This window comes from Muscardinus avellanarius (assembly GCF_963383645.1).
Source record: "Muscardinus avellanarius genome assembly, chromosome: 7".
Taxonomy (NCBI): domain Eukaryota; kingdom Metazoa; phylum Chordata; class Mammalia; order Rodentia; family Gliridae; genus Muscardinus; species Muscardinus avellanarius.
Genome location: NC_137793.1, coordinates 32,654,046 through 32,675,598, shown reverse-complemented (window position 1 = coordinate 32,675,598; position 21,553 = coordinate 32,654,046). Strand labels below are relative to the sequence as shown.

General features: G+C 53.4%; 2 protein-coding genes across 5 annotated transcripts in view; one reads left to right on the top strand and one right to left on the bottom strand.

Annotated features, from left to right (window-relative positions):
- CSF1R (colony stimulating factor 1 receptor) overlaps positions 1-15,479 on the top strand; it is a gene marked incomplete at both ends in the record, with an annotated part of 29,525 nt that extends 14,046 nt beyond the window's left edge. The window contains 15 exons of the mRNA XM_080699134.1: positions 829-944; positions 1,097-1,217; positions 1,317-1,507; positions 3,046-3,161; positions 8,324-8,450; positions 8,564-8,668; positions 9,081-9,191; positions 10,098-10,260; positions 12,151-12,242; positions 12,347-12,444; positions 13,587-13,709; positions 13,788-13,899; positions 14,538-14,637; positions 15,168-15,276; positions 15,348-15,479. Of these exons, the coding sequence (XP_080555260.1) occupies positions 829-944; positions 1,097-1,217; positions 1,317-1,507; positions 3,046-3,161; positions 8,324-8,450; positions 8,564-8,668; positions 9,081-9,191; positions 10,098-10,260; positions 12,151-12,242; positions 12,347-12,444; positions 13,587-13,709; positions 13,788-13,899; positions 14,538-14,637; positions 15,168-15,276; positions 15,348-15,479 (1,816 nt within the window). The remainder of the gene's footprint in view (positions 1-828; positions 945-1,096; positions 1,218-1,316; positions 1,508-3,045; positions 3,162-8,323; positions 8,451-8,563; positions 8,669-9,080; positions 9,192-10,097; positions 10,261-12,150; positions 12,243-12,346; positions 12,445-13,586; positions 13,710-13,787; positions 13,900-14,537; positions 14,638-15,167; positions 15,277-15,347) is intronic.
- Positions 15,480-17,308: 1,829 nt separating this feature from the next.
- Positions 17,309-21,553, bottom strand: part of HMGXB3 (HMG-box containing 3) — a gene marked incomplete at both ends in the record, with an annotated part of 52,497 nt that continues 48,252 nt past the window's right edge. For all 4 annotated transcript variants that reach the window (XM_080698283.1, XM_080698284.1, XM_080698285.1 and 1 more), the window contains 2 exons: positions 17,309-17,776; positions 19,696-19,905. In XM_080698283.1, coding sequence (XP_080554409.1) covers positions 17,309-17,776; positions 19,696-19,905 — 678 coding nt within the window. The remainder of the gene's footprint in view (positions 17,777-19,695; positions 19,906-21,553) is intronic.

The window sequence follows — 21,553 nt, the reverse complement described above, 5'->3', positions numbered from 1 at the left end:
TCCTAGGTACTGGGATTACAGGCATGTGCCACCATGCCTGGTTTAGCAAATGTATTTGTTACCTAAACAATACATTTATTATGGACAAATTATAAAGTAGAGACTAAGAAAAGAATAAAGCAAAACATTATATCTGGAATCAGCCAAAGCTGACTTTTATCATTAGCATTTTTTTCACGAAGTTTCTATAATAAAGGGTACCCGTTGAAATTGAATGCTTACGGTGACTCAGGTTTCAGTGGCAAGCACCCTGACCACATATCCCTTTAATCCTCTGGCCAAAGCTGAGAATTGATCGATATCACCCTCACAGCAAAAGAAGTGGGTCAGAGAGATTGTGTACCTGTCTCAGGCCACATTGTCCAGAAATGGGGACATCAGGACTCGATCCCTGGCCTGTAGCAGCACAGCTTAGAGCCAGGGCACTACAGCTTGGCTCCTGTCTCTCTTACAGTCAGCTCCTCTTGGCAGGGCTGGCACTTTAGGGATTTTCAGCAGGGATTTCTGTGCTTGTGAAAGCCACAGTGGTAAAAGTAGGCAGCGTGTGATATGACTCCCCCCACCCCCCGCCCAGCACCTTACAGACATCATCTCAACTAAGCCTCAAAAAAAAAAAAAAAAAAAAAGTACTTTCTCATGAGAAGACAGGGAAGGAAATAGAACCACTGGTTCCCCACCCTCAATAGCACCCACCTCAGTACCAGGCCCAGCCTAGGGCTTTGCTTCTTGGACACTTTGTCGAAATGAAAATGAGTGCCTTTAAGGATGTTGTCTGAGCCTGGCAGGGGCCATGCAGGTGGGGGCTCACTGCCTGCCCCTGCCCTGCAGGTACACCTCCACCCTCTTCCTGCCTCGCCTGAAGCCCTCTGAGGCTGGCCTCTACTCTTTCCTGGCCCGGAACACAGGAGGCTGGAAAGCGCTGACCTTCAAGCTCACCCTGCAATGTGAGTGCTGCGTGGGCTGGCAGGGGGCCCCCTGGGGCTGCCCAGGGCTGGGGAGCGTGGGGAGAGCAGGTTCAGTGCGGAGGTTCAGGAGAGGGGCCAGGCCTCCAGCTGGGGTTGACCTCTGGCTCTTCCACCTCTCCTTAACTCCTCAGACCCCCCAGAGGTCAGCATCACATGGGCCCCCATTAACAGCTCGGACACCCTGTTCTGTGAGGCCTCTGGGTACCCCCAGCCCAATGTGACATGGCTGAAGTGCAGGGGCCACACCGACAGGTAAGTGGGCTCCCCTCACAGCCCTGGCTGGGAGTAAGGGCTGGGCAGGGGCAAGGGCTGGGGACCCGGAGTCTCTGAGCCATGTCCCACTCTACACAGATGTGATGAGACCCAGGTGCTGCAGGTCTGGAAGGACTCACACCCTGAGGTCCTGAGCCAGGAGCCCTTCCACAAAGTGACTGTCCAGAGCCGGCTGACCATTGGGACCTTAGAGCACAACATGACGTACGAGTGCAGGGCCCACAACGGCGTGGGGAACAGCTCCCAGACCTTCAGGGCCGTCTCTGTAGGTGAGCCTCTGCCCCGCCTCAGCCCAGGTCCTGGGATCCACACACTCCAGGGAGCCAGGGCCAGCACTCCTGAGGTCCCCCTCTGTGGGACAGCACCGGATCCTCCCGAGGCAGCCAGATGGGAAGGCTTGAACCCTGCGGGACTGAAGTTGGGGGAAGAGGGAGGGGTGGAACAAGGTCCAGAGAGGCGTCAGACTGAAGCGAGCCAGCCCCTAACCCAGACCCTCTGCTCACGTCATCTCCTTCCCTCATTCACAAGCATGCGTGTGACATATACACTGTGTGCTGGCACTCGCTCCGTAAAGGGGACCAACTCCCAAGGAGGTTGGAGTCAGCTGAGGGAGATGGGCAAAGAAACACAGCCCCTACTGAGCCCAGGGCCACCTGGAAACCTCTTCCGTCTCTCTCAACTCCCCTCTTGCCCCAGGAATCAATCCCGTCCATCAGGGCCACCGTGCTAGAGCCATACGGAGCTGTGTCTGGCCCTGGGTGCTGAGCCAAGCTGCCCTTTTCTGCTTTGCACAAAGGCCCGGTGTGGGCTAGTTTTCTGCTTCTCCGAGGTCCACAGCACCCTCAGGCCCTTAACAGCCAGGTTTCAGCACCTGCTGGGTACCAGACATGGGTGGGACTCTGGGCTCTGGCCTCTGCTGGCCACAGAGATTATGTGGCTCGTGTGACCCAGCCACGGCCTTGGAGCTGTGCTGCCAAGGCTGCCCTTGGCCTGTCTGCTGGCAGCTGTGTTTTAAGTAAGGAAGCCAGGTTGTGCTGCTTGCATGGTGCTGGGAGCTGTACTGAGCTCTTTGCATGTGTGACTGATCTTTGCATGGGGGCTGGTCCCCTTCACGGAGAGAGTGCCAGCACACAGTGTATATGTCACTTTACTCTCAGAGCGGAGGGAGGAAGTCTCTCTTCCCTTCCCACTTGAGTGTGATAAGCCTGAGGCTTGGGAAGAGCCCAGGTTCAGTGTTGCCTGTCTCCTAAGTGGCTTTGATCTCAGACCCGAGCTTCTGCTCCAGCCAGGAAATGAAATGATGTCCTTCAAAATACACTGAGAATACTAGGGTTATAGGTCTGGGGAAGAGGAGGCCCTGGGCCCTATGCCCAGCTCTTAGACCCTCCCCAGCTGCTGGGGAGATGCCGGCGGACGGATGTCAGTGTAACCACTGGGTCTTTGGGGCTGAGCTGCCCAGAGTCGCAGGTGGTGAGCCTCTCATGGCTGGGCACTAGGTCATTAGGGGTTTTTTGCACTGGCAGGGGATAGGACTGCATGACCCCGGCGGTCCCCCCAAGCCACAAGAGGTTGTGATTCTGGAAAGAGTTTGAGGCTGAACACGACAGAGGTAGAGAAGCTGTCCTCCCTGCCTCTGTCTGGAGGACGGTCTGCAGGAGAAACTCACCAGTGATCCTCTGACAGTGTCTCAATCAACAAGCATCTATTGAGCACCTGCTGTGTTCTAGGCAGTGCACTGGCCTGGTCTTAGTGCAGGGAGGGCCCCCGAGGTCCCTCCGCCTGCTCACTCCTCTTCTCACCTCTTCAGTAGCCCACACACAGCACCTAGACGAGTCCTTCTTCACGCCGGTGGTGGTCGCCTGCATGTCCGTCATGGCTGTGCTGCTGCTGCTGTTGCTGCTGCTCTTGTACAAGTACAAGCAGGTGAGCCAGGTGGCGGGAGCGGGGTGACCCGGTGCAGAGGGAAGCAGATGCACAAGCACCACCAGGCTGCACAGATCCACCCTCCCTCCTCCGTTAGCTCCCTCATGCCATCAGTCGGCCACGCAGCTAGCAGCTCTTTAGAAGGTGCTTACTGTGTGTCAACATGGGTTAGGTGCTGGGTAGCTCCTGGCTCTCAGCCCTGGAGGCTTTACTGTCAGGACAAGGGATGGGTAATAGTCAAATACCCCGGGAAGTAAGGGCATAATTTACAGAGCCAAAGATGCTGTGAGTTTGGGCACTGGGATCTTAGGAGAGTGTAAGTGTGGGACCCTGTCCCCACCCAGGGCCCAGGACTTCAGCCCAGCAGGTGAGTTGAGCACACAGGGTTATCCCTGGGCCGGGCCTGAGTCCCGCCCTCAGGAGGCCTGTTCACTCTCCCTTACTTAGTATTGCTGTCATTTACTGCCTGCCTGGCTGGCTGCTCCATAAGTACAGACATTTCTAGAGGCACTTTGTGAAGTGTGTTACCTGTGTCTCAGCAAATGCCCTCAGCAGGTGAGGGATGTGAGTGATGTCACTATTCCCACTTTAGAATTAGAAGCTGAGATTCTGGGAAGGTGAGATGGTTACCCTAGTTTATGGCTGGTCAATGGCCGAGCCTGGCTTTTAACCCAGAAGGGGTTTAGCCATTATGTGAAATAAGAGATCATTTTGTTTTACCTTTACAACGACCCTGAGGCAGGGGTACATAGATCAGCATGTTGTACATTAGGACAGAAAAGCTGCCCAGGGGCCAGTAGGCTGTCGGTACTGGAGCCAGGCACCCCATCCCAGAATCCAGGCCTCCACCACCAGCCTGTTTGCATCCTCACACAAAATATGATGTCCAGTGTGATCAGATGCAGAAAGGCCAGACCTGGAGTGGGAGTCCCTCAGCGGGGCACAGGAGGCTGGGGATTGGATGTGTGGTTATACCTGGGTGACGAGGCTCAGGGAAGAGGTATCCTAGGAAGATGGCAGCATGCGTAAAAGGGCTCCTGAAGGGACGACCAAAGTGAGCCTGGAAAGGAGGAGTGGGCAGAGGGTGGGGCTGAGGGCCGTACCCCATGGTGCCCTGCCTGATTTCTCATGGTTGTCCCTCCTTAGGATCTGTGAGAAGAGGACCTGGATGAGCAGGAAGGGAGGACGTGAGGAGTCACGGATCAGGCTTTCTGTGTTAATGACCAAAAAAGTGGCTCTGAATGCAGCCCCGAGCAATCAGGGCTCAGGGTCAGCAGTCCAGGGGCTCAGCCCAGCTCTGGCGCTGTTTTGCCAGGTTTGGCTGACTCTCTATCCTCTCTGGCCTCAGTTTCCCCTCTCATACCATGGGCTCAGGTGGCTGTGCCAGTCCCTCATCCTCTAATATTAGGACCCTCCTGGTGGTCTGCTTTTTGAGCTGGGGGTCATGGAGTGGATGATCTGGTGTCTCTAAGCCTCGGTTCCTCCATCTGTAAAGGGTTAATCATGGCAGAAGGACCTGGCAGGGTGCGAGATGCAGAGGGAGGAAGTCCATTGGGGAACCTGAGTTAGCTCATGCATCTTGGGGTTGGAGCGGGTCTGAGGCTGCACATCTCCTTGACCACAGCCTTAAAGTAGTTGTTGGGCCCTGTTCACCACCTCCAGACCTTACTCACTCTGGTGGCTGCGGGTTCCTTTTCTGAGCATCTCTGACTGGCATGGAGTTCTTCTTTATATGGAACTGAAAACTACCCCCCAATGCTCCATGGAGCTGCTGCCTCGCCCAGGTCAGCCCTGCAGAGATTACAGACAAGGCTCCAGTACCTCCTGCAGCGCTTTCTGCCTTCCTTGGCTATGGTTTAGGGCCATTCTTAAAACATGGACTTCTCGTCACCTCCTCTCTTCCATCTAGGAAATTCAACTGCCCCTGAGCCCACCCAAGGCCTGAAGAAGACCTGCAGCCTCAGGCTGCCCTCTTTCCCAGGACCCATTCACATACCCTTTCATTCCCTCATCCGAGGTGCCTCCAGACGACAAAACCTGGAGGGGTCAAGCCAGTCATCCCCCTATCTCAGGAATACCACCCTGTTCTCTTCTGCCTTGCCCCTTCGTTGGGGACTCAGCCTGGGCTGTCCCCTTGCGCCAGGCCTGGGATGAGGAGTGGCCCATCTGTGGAAGGGGTGTTTCCGCCTCAGGGCTGAGTCATCAGTCTTCTGTCACCAGAGACACCAGGGGAGCCACAGGGGAAGAGAAAGGGCTGGAGTCAGCAGGCCCCGAGGAGGCAGGGATAGTGCGCCAAGGAGCGGCGACATGGAGAGGCTTCTGGAGAGACTAGGATTCTGGTGGCCAGAGCTGAGCTTGGAGGAGGACAGAAGGATCCCCCAGAGCTTTGGGTCCCCACTTCCAGAAGGGAAAACATCTGCGGCAGAACCAACAGGCCAGGATGGGGAGGGCAGCTGGGACTTTGATGTCCCCCTGCCTACTTTCATACCAGAAGGGAAGTCATGGGCAGGCACGGGGCCGGGGCCCAGCATGGGGAATAGATGTGACCACGCGCAGCGAGTATCTGACCCAGGCCTGGTTCACTGGAAGTGCTCAGAAGCACCGCTGCCGACAGCACCATCAGTACTGCTGCTATTAGAAAACTGGAGAAGACAGCTGGCCTGACCTCTCCCCCCTCACCAGTGCTGCCCCTTCAGAGGGGCTCCCCCTGGGCAGAAGCCCCTGGAGCCATGCAGGAGCCCTTCCCAGGGATGGCACAGGCTCCCTGGGAGGAGTTTGTGCCCAGCAGGGAGGACAGGGAGGGTTCCCCAGGGAGACAGGAGAGCTCAGTGGAGGATTCAGAGATGGGAGATTTCACCCCTCTTCCCTTGGCCTCTCCATTCCAACACTGGCCGTGACCAGCATGGGAGGGGGAGGGGCTGACTCAGCCCAGCTGCAGGGCACAGAGAAAGGAGAAGTGGTGAGGAGGAAAAGCAGCCCTGGCTGCAGAGACACCTCGCGATGGAAGTGGCCGGGAAAGGTCAGAACCCCTCCCAGCTCTTGTGTCTTTGGGCGAGGAAGGTACCGACGCGGAGGGGCTGTACCCTCGGAGACTCAGGACCTTCCTTCCTATGTCCCATTTCGGACTCTTCTCCCAAGCCATGGGAGTTCTGAAGTTCACCTGTAGCCTTTCCTCCCCAATCAGAGCCTGGACGTTTCTCCTTATAACTGCAGTCTTTTCTCCCAAATTACCTACTGAAGTTCTTCCCTATGGCTATCTGGAATGGACCTGACAAGATTTGCAGCCATACCTTCAAGTTCCCTAGCTGGGTTGCCCAGGGAAGGATCCAGGCTGCTAAGCAGAGCTGCATCGGTCCTGATCCCCAGGGCCGCACAGAAAAGACAGCTGGTACTGACCCAAAACCTCAGTGTCCTCCGAAACAGCCCAGCTTCTAATTTCCCCAAGCTTGGTCTTTCCTCAGCACTTCTCGTGGGCAGCCCTTGGCATGATGCCCTTGTGCAGCTGCCCCCAGGGCAGGAAAGGGAGAGGCGGCCGCTCCTCCTCCCCAGACCCCCGCCCTGGCCCTGTGTGCTGGAAGCTCACGTTGAATGCTTGGGAAACCCTCTGTCTGCCTCAGTTTTGCAGCCGGATGGCTCCCTCCCTGCCCAGACCCTCAGGGGCTCGCTGTGGGCTTGGGGGACCCCCTGCCCTGTCACACCCTCCAAGGCCTCCCTGGATCTTCAACTTTCACCCACCTTCCCGTCCACACCAGCACCTTCCTGTCCCTTCAACCTGCCAGGATCTTTCTACCTCTAGGCTACAGCATTTGTGTGAATTTTGCCTAGAAATCCTTCCAGCCGTCTTCAGGGGCCTCCTCGGCTCACGTTACACCCAACGCTCCGTCCCCTTACCCTGCTTTACATCCTTCGTAGCACTATGTGGAAATGTCCTACATATATATGTGAGTTGAATGCCTCTCTTAGCCACTGAAACAAATTCCATGGTGGCCAAGAGTTTTCCTGTTCCATGCTGGATCATTGGTGCCTGACGCAAATAGATACTCAGTGACATATTTGGAAGGGACTATTATTCAGCCTTAAAAAGAAGGGGAGTTTGACATGTTACAACATTGGCGAACCTTGAGGACATTATGCAGAGGAAATAAGCCAGTCACAGACAAATGCTATATGATCCCACTTATATGAAATACCTAGAACAGCCAAATTCATAAAACAGAAAGTAGAAACTTGGGTGCCAGTGCCAGGCGTTGGAGGAGGAAAGAATGGGGAATTGTTCTTTAATAGGTGCTGTGTTTCAGTTTTGTAAGATGCAAAGAGTTCTGGAAATTGGTTGCACAATGTGAATGTACTTAATACTGTTGAACTGCACACTTAAAAATGGTTGCAGTGGTAAATTTTATGTTTTTTTTTTTTAAAACCACAATTAGAAATAAAACAGGATCCAGGCGTGGTGGTGCTAGCTTGTAATCCCAGCATTTGGGAGGCTGAGAGAAGAGGATCTTGGTTCGAGGACAGCCTCAGCTACTACTTAGTGAGGCCCTCCGCAATTCAGTGAGATCCTGTTTCAAAATAAAGAATAAAAATAGGATGGGGAGTGTATCTTGAGGTAGAATGCCCCTGGGTTCCATCTCCAGTACTGCAAAAAAAAAAAAAAAAAAAAAAAAAAGAAAGAAAGAAAGAAAAAGAAAGAAAGAAAGAAAGAAAGAAAGAAAGAAAACAGGGCTCTTCAGTAGCTCAGTGGTAAGCACCTGCTTAGAAGACCTGAGCCCCTGGGTTCTATCCACATCACTAAAAGTTTTAAAAATAAATATTTAGATGAAAGAATTGGCAGATAGGTGGGTAAATGGCTAAATCTAAATTTCTATCCTCCCTCCTGGCCCAAGCTTTACCAAATTATTAGAGCCAGTAAAGGCTCGCAGAGGATATCTTATCTAAGTCTTTTAGTAGGTAGACTAGGGAAACAGGCTTCAACAGGGATCACATAGTAAGGCAGAGTCAAGCAGGAACTAGTCATTGGTGCCACGTGAGGTGGCAGGACCCCAGCAAGAGCAGGCCTCACCCTTCCCTGGAGTGCTTCAGGGCTGCCAACAGTCCTTGTTGGGTGAGACTCAAGGTCTGTCTGCCCGGACACAGCTGCCATTCACCTCCTGTCTCTCCTACAGAAACCCAAGTACCAGGTGCGCTGGAAGATCATTGAGAGCTACGAGGGCAACAGCTACACCTTCATCGACCCCACGCAGTTGCCCTACAATGAGAAGTGGGAGTTCCCCCGTAACAACCTGCAGTTTGGTGAGATGGGGTCTCTGCACCCCCGATCTCCCATGGGGCTAGTGGAGCTGCAGGGAGCCTGGGAGAGAGGCCTTTCGGTACCCAGGGACCTAAGGAGCCTGTGTGTATGACAGGTAAGATCCTCGGAGCCGGTGCCTTTGGAAGGGTGGTGGAGGCCACGGCCTTTGGCCTGGGCAAGGAAGACGCTGTCCTGAAGGTGGCTGTGAAGATGCTCAAGTGTGAGTGGGGGTCTGGGATGGCCCTATTGTCACGACAGAATCATTCATACTTTCAGCCTGCTGGAACCTGGGGGCAGAGCCTGGGGTTGGGGGTGAGGGCTTGGCTTTTATGTGAGCTCTAGGTTCAAGGCTCCCTGTGACTCCTATATCTGAGGAGGTCTCCATTGACCTTTGGATGGGGAGGTGCTTTTGAGAGGCCCTGAGAAGCTGAGTCTCCAGAGGCCATGTAGGGCCACGGCCTGGTCATGGCTTGGCTTCTTGCCACCTGAGACCACCTGGGCCACAGGCCCATCCCTCCTCTCCCCACCTCTCCCATCTTTGTCTGCATTTCTCCTTCTTATCTTTTGTCTCTGATGACTCTGGGTTTCTTAGTACCCCTTGTTTGCTTTGACCTGTGGCCCCCATCTCCCAGCCACAGCCCATGCAGACGAGAAGGAGGCCCTCATGTCGGAACTGAAGATCATGAGTCACCTGGGCCAGCACGAGAACATAGTGAACCTCCTGGGAGCCTGCACCCATGGAGGTGAGGGGCCAGGGCAGGAGTGGGGGCCCATGGTCTCAGGTCTCTCGGGGGCCTTGAGAGCCCCAGCACCACCTGGCTCCATCTTCCCCCTCTCATTTGCTCCAAGTGTCAGTAGGATCCATGCCGCAGCATCCCTGAAGTTCCTAGGCCAGGCACGAGCTCCCCCAGGGTGCTGCGGCCAGCTCTGTGGAGCTCTGGTCTGTGGTTCGCAGTCATGGTTGAGCATTAGAACAACAGAGGAAGGAGATCAAAGTGCAAGTTTCTGGGCCCTGCTTCCAGGGCATCTAATTCTGAGGGTCTGGAGTGAAGCCCCAAATCTACTTTTTAAGAAGTCCTCACCCAGCCGGGCGTGGTGGCACATGCTTGTAATCCCCATGCTTGGGAGTCTGAGACAGGAAGATCGCGCAGGTTCGAAGCCAGCCTCAGCTACTTAGCGAGGCTCTCGGCAACTTAGTGAGGCCCTGTTTCCAAATAAAATATAAAATAGGTCTGGGAGTATAACCCGGAAGTAGAAAGCCTCTGGGTTCCACCCCCAGTACCACCACCAAAATAAATAAATAAATAAAAAGAAGTCCTCACCCAAAGATGCTTGGACACCCACCCCAGGTGCTATGGAGATGCCCTAGGGCCCTAAGCCACCCAATTGTCTTCACTCCATCAACCCATCAGCCTTGCCCTCTGTTGAGCTGCCATAGATTGCCTTTGAAGGAAGAATTCTTGGGCTAAAGTGGCTTTTTGGAGTTCCATTTTTTAGAGATGACATTACTAAGGAAATCTGATCACAGAACCAGGATTAGAACTCGGGTACGTGCGGTCCCAGGCCAGGGCCTCGTTGCCTGAGTCTCACGCTGGGAGGCAGTGCTAAGGGGCACACCCCTCATCCTTCTCCTTACACCCCTGCTCTAGGCCCCGTTCTGGTCATTACCGAGTACTGCTGCTATGGCGACTTGCTCAACTTCCTGAGAAGAAAGGCGGAGGCCATGCTGGGACCCAGTCTGAATCCAGGGCAGGACCCCGAGGGGGACCCCGGCTACAAGAACATCCACCTGGAGAAGAAATATGTTCGAAGGTAGTACCCTGGGAAAGGGCAGGAAGGAGGCTGGGATGGGGAGGTGGGCCCAGGTCTGTGTGCCAAGCCAGCTCTGCCATGGGTGGTGGCACCTCAGGCTTTAGGGTAACTCTGTTTTGCTACTATGTAGCTCCATCATTCAGCAAACATTTGAGTCCCTATCACATCCTGGGTGTGTGGAGGGCAGAGATGGGCAGCTGAGTCTGGTGTAGAGCATGTTAATGAAATCATCACCTTAATGTATGTAAAATTTGATCAATCAAGATCCAGGCCTTGGCCGGGCGTGGTGGCGCACGCTTGTAATCCCAGCGCTTGGGAGGCTGAGACAGGAGGATTACACAGGTTCGAAGCCAGCCTCGCTACTTAGTGAAGCTCTCAGAAACTTAGTGAGACTCTGTTTCCAAATAAAGTATAAAATAGGTCTGGGAGGATAGCCCGGAGGTAAAAAGCCCCTGGTTCCACCCCCAGTGCCACACCAAAAAAAAAAAAAAAAAAAAAAAAAAAAAATCCAGGCCTGGAGCCCTGGCCAGAGATGGGAAGGTGGGGAGTCCTCACACCGTTCCTTACTTCATGTGCTGTGGGCCGCGGAGCACCATGCCATGCAGGACTGGCCAACTTCTGTCCCTGTATCACCACAGGGAAGTGGGGACTGAGTCTGTTAGTTGTTGGGCGAGATGAGGCAAAAATGACATGACTGTGGCCAGGTCCCTGGTCAGCTCGAGCCTCCGTTTCCCCAGGTGAGCCATCAGAGTGTTGACTCTCTGGGTCTTTCTGGCTCCGCTGTTCTCGAATGCTGTGATTGCTGGAGGCCACGCAGAGGCAGATGGTCAGAGCCACATGGGGAACCAGAGAGAGGAAGTGGCTAGTTTCATGCTGCACACGTGGGCCGAGGCAGACTCCGGGCTGAAGTTCTGCTCTCCTGGCTTTGGGTCCAGTTTTCATCTGAGCCGCACTGCTGTTCTGGAGGTCTCAGTCTTGAGGGGCTCAGCGAGCACCCAGAGCCAGACTGCCGTGGCCAGCACAGGAACAGAACCAGAAGAACACAGTGTGCCCTTACGTTAGGTGCTGGCAGCGCCGGGCCCAGGGTAGCAAAAGGAGGCGGCCATCACTCTTTAGCCAGGCTCCTCAGAAATGGGGGTCCGCTTCCTCTTCTGATTCTGATACCCCTTTAAGAGGCTAGCACACACTGGCCCTCTGCAGAGGCCAGACCAAATAAAGCTGAGTGGCAAAGAAAATTTTAGCTTCCATCTTTAAGTCTACAGACAGGGAAAGTATTCCCAGAGTGGGGAAATTCTTTTTTTTTTTTTTTTTTTTTTTTTTTTTTGCGGGTCTGGGGATGGAACCCAGAGGCATTTGACCTGAGCTACACCCCCTGCCCAACTTTTTATTCTTTATTTTGAAACAGGGTCTCACTGAGTTGCGGAGGGCCTCACTAAGTAGCTGAGGCTGTCTGCAAACCGCAATCCTCCAGTCTCAGCCTCCGGAATGCTGGGATTACAAGCATGCGCCACCACGCCCGGCTCCAGAGTGGGGAAATTCTAAGGCCAAATGACATAGAAACCAATCCTGCCAATAGGCCCCTGGGCTATGTTAATAGTGGGAAGAGGGTGGTTTTGGTATGAGGTGTAGTGAAGAATTTCTAACAGGCAAAGCTGCCCAAAGATATCATGGACTGTATAGCTCAGGCACCAGGGATGGCCAAGCCAAGCTCAATGATGGTTCAAAATGGCAGGGGGCTCCTTATCAGAAAGGGATGGTCAGGTTGACCTCGTGGCTCCTTTCTTTCTCTGCTTAATGGCCTGGAGAGGTCATGGGGAAGCCAATAGTCAAGGCCTGAGCTAGATGGTGCAGTGATGGAAACTGAATACCCCAACTCTCTCTCTGATGTAGGGACAGTGGTTTCTCCAGCCAGGGTGTAGATACCTACGTGGAGATGAGGCCCGTCTCTACTTCTTCTTCCAATGACTCCTTTTCTGAGCAAGGTGAGGAGGTACCAGGGCCAGGGGAGAAAGAAAAGGCTGCTGAGGGCTGGGCTAGGGAGGGGCAGGGTGTGGTGGGGCTGCCCTGATGCCTCTTCTCACCCCAGACCTGGACAAGGAGGCCGGCCGGCCTTTGGAGCTCCGGGACCTGCTCCACTTCTCCAGCCAAGTGGCCCAGGGCATGGCTTTCCTTGCTTCTAAGAATGTGAGTAAGAACCAGGAGGACATGTGGCATCTCAGTCCCCAAGAGTGGAACCCCTGTGAGGCCGAATGTGTGAAAATGATGGAGAGGAAAGGGAGATGGCAAGGGGTAGAGGAGGAGAGGGAGAGAGCAAGTGGGCAGTGGGGAATTTGTGGGAGAAGGCAATACTCAGGGCTCTTTCCTTCAGCAGAGGTGGGCCCAGCCTGGGCAGTCCTGTTTCCTAGGTGTGGCCAGCAAAGGGGCTGCTTTCAAGAACAGGTCTTATTCACTCATTTGACTCAGCATCCATCTCCCCTCATAAAGCAGTCACGTGTTAAAAACAACCTTCCTGCCAGGTGTGGTGGCACATGCTTGTAATCCCCACGCTTGGGAGGCGGAGACAGGAGAATCGTGCAGGTTCGAAGCCAGCGAGAGGAGATCCTGTTTCCAAATTAAGAAAAACATAAAAAATAGGTCTGGGAGTGTAGCCTGGAGGTAGAAGGGTTTCCAGGAACCCCAGTACCACCAAAAACCAAATCAAAACAAACAAAAAAACCCCAAACCTTCCTGACGGTTGTGATGGTGTCAGATGGCACCAGTGTGGAAATGGTGCCCAGAAACAAGGCTCCTGCCATTGTCCTCCTCTACTTAGGAGAGGTTTGATGGCTGGTTGTGCCAGTTGCTGCATGCCTTTGAGCAAGTATTTAAATTGAGCCTCAGTGTCTATACCTGTGGAAATGGGCTCAATCACAGAACCCTTTGAGGTAAAACAAGGATGTTATATGTACAAATGTTTAGAGAGCCTTGAATGGCCAGGCCCCGAAGGTAGCAACAGCTGCTGGTAATGAGCAGCCAAGAGGGTAATGAGCAGCCTGCAGTGTTTGGGGCGTGCTAGCAGTTGAGCTTGAAGGTGGTTCCAGCTGCTCAAAGAAAGAGCTGGAAGTGCACAGAGGCAGGATGGTGGAGGTATCTGTACATAAAAGTGACCACATTTAATTCTCTCAAACCCTAGGCCCTGGTAGGTTTGGACAGTTGTTCAGGCCAGAGGACCAAAACCAATGTCCATTTTTTCATAGGGACCCCAAGGCCTGTGGGGCTCTCTGTACCTCTCACCTTGGGCTCAGGTAGGGATGGGGCTAACACTAACTCTACGGCACTCTCCCCAGTGTATCCACCGAGACGTGGCAGCTCGAAATGTGCTACTGACCAGTGGGCACGTGGCCAAGATTGGGGACTTTGGGCTGGCAAGGGACATCATGAATGACTCCAACTACATTGTCAAGGGCAACGTGAGTTCTGGGAAAGGGTGAGCCAAGGAAGGGAAGAGCGGGAGCCAGGACCCCAAGTGACTGGGACTGTCGTGCCAGGCCCGTCTGCCTGTGAAGTGGATGGCCCCCGAGAGCATCTTCGACTGTGTCTACACGGTTCAGAGTGATGTCTGGTCCTACGGCATCCTCCTCTGGGAGATCTTCTCACTCGGTGAGCCACTGCCCAGTGTACGCCCTCTCTGGTTACCCTACCAATGTCTTGTACTTTGAGGAATCTAGCCAAAGATGCTTTGTGCATAGGACAGCAAGAGCGGGCAAGTGCTTCAAAGCCCTGCTTAACAGCTCCTGTGTGGGTGTGGCAGGCCCTCCATCCCTGATAAGCACACCCCTGGCCTGTGCCTCACTTGTCTCTGCTAGTGCCTCTGCCGCTGCCTAGACTTTCTCCAAACCCCACATTCCCTTGAAAGATGCAGCTTGGGTTATTTACTGGCTCCTGTTTCCCAAGGACTACGCATAGGGGCTTGTGCTAAGTTCTCCAGCATACTGCTCTGCCAAACTTATAACCACTCAGGACTGTCCCCACCTCATCGAAACACAGTGATCCACCCGATTCAAAGTGTGTGTATGAACTGTGGTGCACAAAGGCCTGGCCAAAGGCTCTCACCTCCCAAAGCCTAAGACTGTTGCCCAGTGTGGGACACACAGTAGTTAAGCTCTGGGCAGAAGTCTGCGGACTCTAGGTCTACAGGTCAGGTGGGACCTTCACATTCCACCTTACCAAGATGCATGAGTGGGGAAGGGGAAGGGAAGCAATGTGTACCGCCTCTTATGCAATATTGGCCTTTACAGGGCTGAACCCTTACCCTGGCATCCTGGTCAACAGCAAGTTCTACAAACTGGTGAAAGATGGATACCAAATGGCCCAGCCTGCATTTGCCCCAAAGAACATGTATGTGAAGGGGTCCCAGGGAGGGAAGAGGACACCCAGGCTTTGCTGGAAGGGCTGATGGCTCTGGTCTCCCTGTCCAGAATGCTCCAGGAACAGGATTCATCTCCTCCACCGCGAACACTAAAACAGCCCCTTTACCAAGCTTGGGGTTTTCACTGGTTTGCAGGCAGCAAGGAGGATGTTCTCAGAGAAGGCTCTAAATTTGGGCCGTTCTTCCCCTCAGATGAGGGACTTTTAACTCAAACTATTATTAGTGTCCTTAAGGATACCATATAACCTCATCTGTCAAAATGGAGGCAATGAAAATACTCTTATTCAAGTTACCATGAGGATTAGACAAAAACTGCAAAGGACTTATTAGCACAGGGCTTCATGTGTGCTCGGCAATCACTCTACCACTGAGCTACACCCCCACCCCAGCTCACTTTTGACTAGGCTTGGGGACCTCTGTTGTGTTGGTCTTTAGGGATGTGTGTATAACGGTCTCAGACCCTGAGGAGCTTCACATGGGCTCTCTCTCCGGTTTCCAGATACAGCATCATGCAGGCCTGCTGGGACCTAGAGCCCACCCGCAGACCCACCTTCCAGCAGATATGCTCCCTCCTTCAGGAGCAGGCACAGGTGGACAAGAGAGAGCAGGTGAGTGATTCTGGGTGGGGAGGCTGGGCTGGAGGAATCCAGACTGATTGTCCTGCCTCCCCTACCCTCAGGACTATGCCAACCTGCCCAGCAGTAGCAGCAGCGAGCCAGAGGAAGAGAGCTCCAGTGAGCACCTGGGCTGCTGTGAGCCAGGGGAGAGTGCCCAGCCTCTGCTGCAGCCCAACAACTACCAGTTCTGCTAAGGTGGCACCCACAGCAAGCACCGCCTGCGCCCTGCTCCACAGAGGGGCCATGTGGGAGACCACACAAACTCTGCCTCTGGCCATTTCTCTCAACAGCTCAGCTCAGCTCTGAAATGGAAATGTGAGGGATCTGGGGAGGCCAGAGAGGCCTCCATTCCCAGAGCCTAGGCCATCACTGCCAGTAAGGGGCTGGGGGCTGAGCCTCCTCCCTCCTGAACCGTTCTCATGGTAGCCTCTTGTTCTCTGCCAACTGGTAGAACCCCAGCATACCCTCTTAACCTCGTTCCCACTTTCAAGACCCTCTGTCCCCCAATCCCTCATGCCTCTATGGGGATGGACCAATTCTGTGCCTATAAAGCACCAGATGTTGAGGTGAAGCTCACTGGGGCTGGAGCCCTGTGAGGGGCGGGACAACCCTTTGACCGAGGGCGGCAGCGGCCGGAATGGACAGGTGCTCAGAAGCAGGCCCCTGGAGCAGGCGGCTCCTTTTAAGAATCTAACAGGACCTTTCAGTCTCAACAGCCTTCTTCAGTCCACAGTCTGCCTCACTCGCACCTGACACTGCTGTAATGAGCCCAGTGGCAGCTAAATGTGGGACGTTCTGCCCAGTCCTCTGTTGTTCTGGGCTGAAAGGCAGGGCCCTTGGCGTGTGGCTGGCCACACGAGGCAAGACGCATGTGCGCCAGGCTGACTCCTCGTCACTAACAGTCACACAGCGGGATGTCTTTGTCAACATTAAACTAACAGCATTAACGCAGCCAGCCTCCGGTTCTTTGCACCACCCAGTGCCTGCACACTCTGCAGGACTTCCTCTGTGCCTTGTTCATGTGAAGTGACAAGCTTTGCACCCCCAGAGCTCAACCACGCTGTGTTCTACACAATGAGCATGGCACTGGCTCTTGCTTCATCAAAACCAGATAATTTAATAAACTTTATTCTTGATGGGGAAGAGAGAGGGGAAAAAGCCACCTACTCCACTCCTCTCAATAAATTAAGTAACACTTGGCCAACTCCCGGGCCCTAAGCAAACGGTGGGCACTTGAGCCAGTCCTGCTGCTTCCGTGTGGCCCAGTCTGCTTCCCCTTCACAGAAGGGAACTTTCCTACTGTTGCCAGGTTGTCATGACCGTGGGCCACATCCCCTCTGTGGTGAGGGTCCCAGGACCCAGAGGGGATGTAGGCTGCAGCAGCAGTGGCCAGGGAAAGGAGGAAGGAGGTTCTCTTCCGCAAAGCCCAGGGCAGAGGACAGTCCCGGAAGAGAGACCTGTGGCTGACTGTTCCTCCTTCCTCAGCTTCCCCCAGATGTGGGTATGGGAAGAGCTGGAGAAAAATGCATCACTCCTTTTGGGAGAATCAAGAACCCATAGGAGGCCACAGAGGCCCCGAGTCAAAGGCAATGGGCTAAGGAGCTCGTGTGGCTGTAGGGCTGGAACCAGGGTTCCTCCCAAGCGGGAAGAGGCACCTTAGCAGCCTTCCTAGAGAATGCACACCCACCTTAACCTGCCCTGGGACCCACACCCAACCCCCGCAGGCCCCGAGGGACCAGCTACCAGCCTTTCCCTCAGCCTCCCTCCCCTACCTTAAACATACTATGTCCCCAAGTGCTCTCTCAGTTTCCTGGCACCTCTCCTTAGCTCCAAAGGGTTGAGAAGTGAGGACCCTGGGCCGCATCATGCTCAGGAAATGGAAGATCTTTGGTCAGTCCCAGTAGTCAGAGGCCCTCCCCACAGGTAACTGCTTCTGCAGATTCCCTGCAGATCTGCCTCAGGCGAGGGCCGTATTATGGCTTGAGAGAGATGGTGCAGTCCAGTCCCTGTACAAAAGCCTGGCTTATTCGGCCACTGCAGCCACCTCCTCTTCTTCACCCTCTTCCTCTGTCTCTGTCTTAATCTGAGCAACCCCAAGGCGGTAGAGAGTATCACGAATAACCACCTCGCCAGGCTGACAGCTCTGCACTATGTCGTGGATCTGCCGGTTGACGATCTCTCGGCTGGTGAGGAAGTCCATCAGGCGGTTGTAGAGGTAATAGTGGGTGGCATTGTCAAAGGCAATGGGCCGCTGGCGGACACTGTTTGGTTTGCTGTCCACAATGGAGGCCAGAATGGCTGTGTAGGGTGCCAACTCAGGGCACAGGGACAAGGCGTGGTGCCCAGCACTGGGGTCACCAGGACTGGGCTGTGTGCCTGCATGGACAATGCGCCGAGTAGCGGTCTTGGTGACTGGGTGCTGGACAGAGTGCTCCGCCTCTGTCACATCCACGGAATAGTGCTGGTCCAAGAGCTCTGGGCAGGACACACTCTAAAAGAGAGGTGAGATGGCATTTTGAAAAGAGAGGACAGAGCCGGGTGTGGTGGTGCAGGCTCGTAATCTCAGTACTTGGGAGGCTGAGACAGGAGGGTCGCAGACTAAGTAGCCTCAGCTACTTAGTGAGGCCCTTGCAACTTAGTGAGACCCTGTTTCAAAATGAAGAATAATAATAGAACTGGGAGTGCATCTCGGAGGTAGAATGTCCCTGGGCTCCACCCCCAGTACTTAAAAAAAAAAAAAAAAAAAGAGGGAATGGCATTACTATGGTGGGTGACAGCAATGGCCCTGGGGTAAACCGGCCCTGTCAAACACTAGCATCAGGCCAGATGTGGTGGCACAAACTTGTAATCCCAGAGACTGGAGGCGGAGGGAAGAGAACTGCCAAGTTCAAGGCCAGCCTGGACAGCTTAGTGAGATGCCATCTTAAAATAAGAAGGGCTGTGAATGTAGCTCAGTGACAGTGCCCCTGGGTTCAATCCACAGTACCGCTATAAACCCCAGCATCACCCAGACTGTAGCTCCTGAGCCAAGCCCCTCTCCTCTCCCTCTGTGCTTCCAGTTCCTCACATGAGCACAGGACAGAACAGCGGCCACGCTTCAGTGCAGCTGGACTGCTGAACTGCTCTTTTCACTATACCTCATCAATTCAGGCTGAAGGGAGTGGGAGCAGCTGGCTCTGAGGGAGGCTGCAACACCTTTCTGGTGTCCTCAGCACAAGCTCTCGGAGCCTGGGAGCCCCAGGGAGTGGTGACAATGAGGTATCCTCTGAGGCAAAGCCAGAGGCCTTCACGTCCCATACTGCACCCTGGCAGGAGTACTCACCTCCCTTCTCTTTTATTTTTCATGGTACTAGGAATAAACCCTGGGGGACAGGGGCTTCTACCTTTGAGCTACACCTTTGCTTTTATTTTGAAACAGGGTATTGGTGAGTTACCCCTCAAACCTGTTTCTCCTGTCTTAGCCTCTCAAGTGCCAAGATTACAGGTGTACACCATCATACCTGGCTGTTGCCTCCCTTATTCTACCTGATATCAGTCCTAATGTCTCAGCAAAGAAGAAAAGTACATGCCCCTGGTAAGAACCACTGCCTGGTAAAATATACCAAGAAACAGAGACAAGGGCCTACTAGTAATCTGCCCTCGGCATTGAGGGGTGGGGTAGGGTGAGGGTGAGGGTAAGGGTGTGTGCACGCGTGCGCATGTGTATACATGTACTGGGCATTGAACCAAGGGGCATTCTACCTCTGAGTGAGACCACTGGCCCTATTTTATTTTTTATTTTGAGTCAGGGTCTCATTAAATTGCAAAAAGTCTTGCTACATTGCTTAGACTGTCCTCAAACCTACAATCCTCCCATCTCATCCTCCCAAGTACTGGGATTACAGTTGTAAGCCACCATGCCCAGCTAGTTGCTAGTTTTAATAAAAGGAGAGCCAGAGACTATTGATGCTGGGGATTGAACCCAGCACCTCACTGAGCTACAATCACAATATCTTTTTTTTTTTAACTTTTAAAGAAAGAGATTTATTTAGCTCATGGTTGTAGAAACCAATGCTTCCTAAAACCATTTGTTTCTAGATCACAAGAGGCAAACTGTATAATATATTCACAGTCCTAGCTAAGATTTGGGAATTAAACAATGTACCCCAGGGCTGCTTAGCGGGCACAAAGACTCTCAAAATGACAATTTCCTAGCTTATCTGGAAGGCAGCCTCTTTCAGCACAGGGATCCATGTTCGGAATACCTCAAGCACACCAAAGACATGCTATGGTCACGAACACTGTAGTTAGCCAGTAAAAATGGGTGGGGTAAGTGCTGGTTCCTGTACATCAAGACAAAATACTTCTGAAGAAAAAGGATGCTGGAGACTGTTCAGATGGGACATGGCTGGCCTGAGGGAGGTAACTCACCACGGGTGGCTCTGTGGGGCTAGAGAAACAGCCCTGGTTCCTCCCCCACATCTGGCTGGTCAACTCTGGGTAGCAGAGGTCAGCACACAGGGCCACTTGTGTGGCCGTATCTACCACGTAGACAGGCGGCCAGTGGCGGGAAGAGGCAAGCAGATCCACGTGATCGCGAGCACTTTCACCTCGAACAAGGTACTTGGAGCCGCAGACCACCTAAGGGAGATGGAGGGTCCAGCCCAGGTTAGGAGCCAATTCGCACGCAGCCCAAGCAGGGCTCTTACTCATTCTTTCTACGAAGATTCATCAGTTTCAAGACTACAGCCAGGTCCATTCTGCCTGAGCCAGAGACATTCTGCTTCCCTCCTAATTTTGTCCTTTCCTGTTCTCCTGAAAGAAGAGGACACCCTGTCCTCAACTTAGACTGGAAGATAACTCAGGACGTTTCCTCTAACCTCTACTCCTCCATGTCATCCTGCCAAACACCATCTAGTGCTCCCCACCCTAGCTACATAGCACCACCCACAGCTAAGAGCTGGTTAAAGATGGAGATCACTGGATGCCAGCCCAAACCTAAGGAATTAGGGTCTGGGTGGGTCTAAAGCATCTGTTTTTGAAGCCCCCAATACAGTGTAGTAAACATCCCCACAAATTCCTTGCCCTGCCCCAGCACCATTGCTGGACAGCTCTGGGTAGTCTGGAGAATTCTGCCTTTTACTCTGCCCTCTACCAACCTCCCCCAACAGAGCTTTCGAGTACCTGTGCTAGCCCACTGTTTCTCATGAGATGACCCCTGTCACATGAACACCTTCTTCTGAGCAGGCTCTGAGCTGCCAGGTGGAGGCATCAAGTCTCCCTCCAACACTGCTTTTGTTGCACTGGCCGAGAACTTCATTCTGTTTTTCTAGCCAAGCTGCTCACCTGACTCTCACACCTGAGTGAACTGAGGCTCTTCTAAGACACCCCCCCCCACCACCACCACCACATTCAGTACTTGGTTTTCTGTTCCAGTATTTTCCTGAGCCCATTCCTCATCAGGTACACAACCTACTTCAGAACTGTCCTGGTGCCCATCCTGTTCATACCTATCCTGGTTTGGATATACAATGTCCCCTGACGAGCTCATGTATTAACGTTCAGACTTGATATAATTAAGTCATGAGGGCTATAATCTCATCAGTTAATAGTCCATTATGATGGATTTACTGGGTGGTGACCTGGGCAGACGGGGCTGGAGGAGGTGGGTCCCTGGGAGAGGCCTTGGGGACTGTGCTTGTGTCCTTTAAGGGCCTTGCTCACCTCTCTTGCTTCTGGCTCCCATGATGTGAGAGCAGAGCACTTGCACGGGTGTGCTCTCTCGCCTTCCTGCCGTCATGCCCTGAGTTCCACCCATGAATGGCCTCACACAGACTACACCCTCTCAAGTCTCCAGAACTGTGCGCTAATAAATCTCCCTTCCTCTGAGCTGTGTGGCCAGGTTCACTGGGTCAAAGCAGCGAGATTGCTGAGACAAGGGCCTTCCACAAACACACAGAATTATTTTCCTCAAACCACAATCAGATCAGGTCGCCGCCCTCCTGAACACTCACCACTAACCCAAAGTATCTAAGCTCTTAGAATTAAATCCCAATGCTCATTCTGCCGTTAGTGCTAGGCGATCTGGATTCTGCTGGTCCCTTCTGCTGGGGAATGAGCCTCCCTGGCTCATGACTGGGGATCCTCCTTCCCCCATCCTTCATACTTCAGTCTTCTCTGGCTGCCTAGAAGACAACAGGTTTTTCCCTGCTAATTTCTACCTCAAGCCTTTATCTAGTTCTTTTAGAGTTACCAGATATCAATGAGCTGTGGCAATTTAATTTCCCCA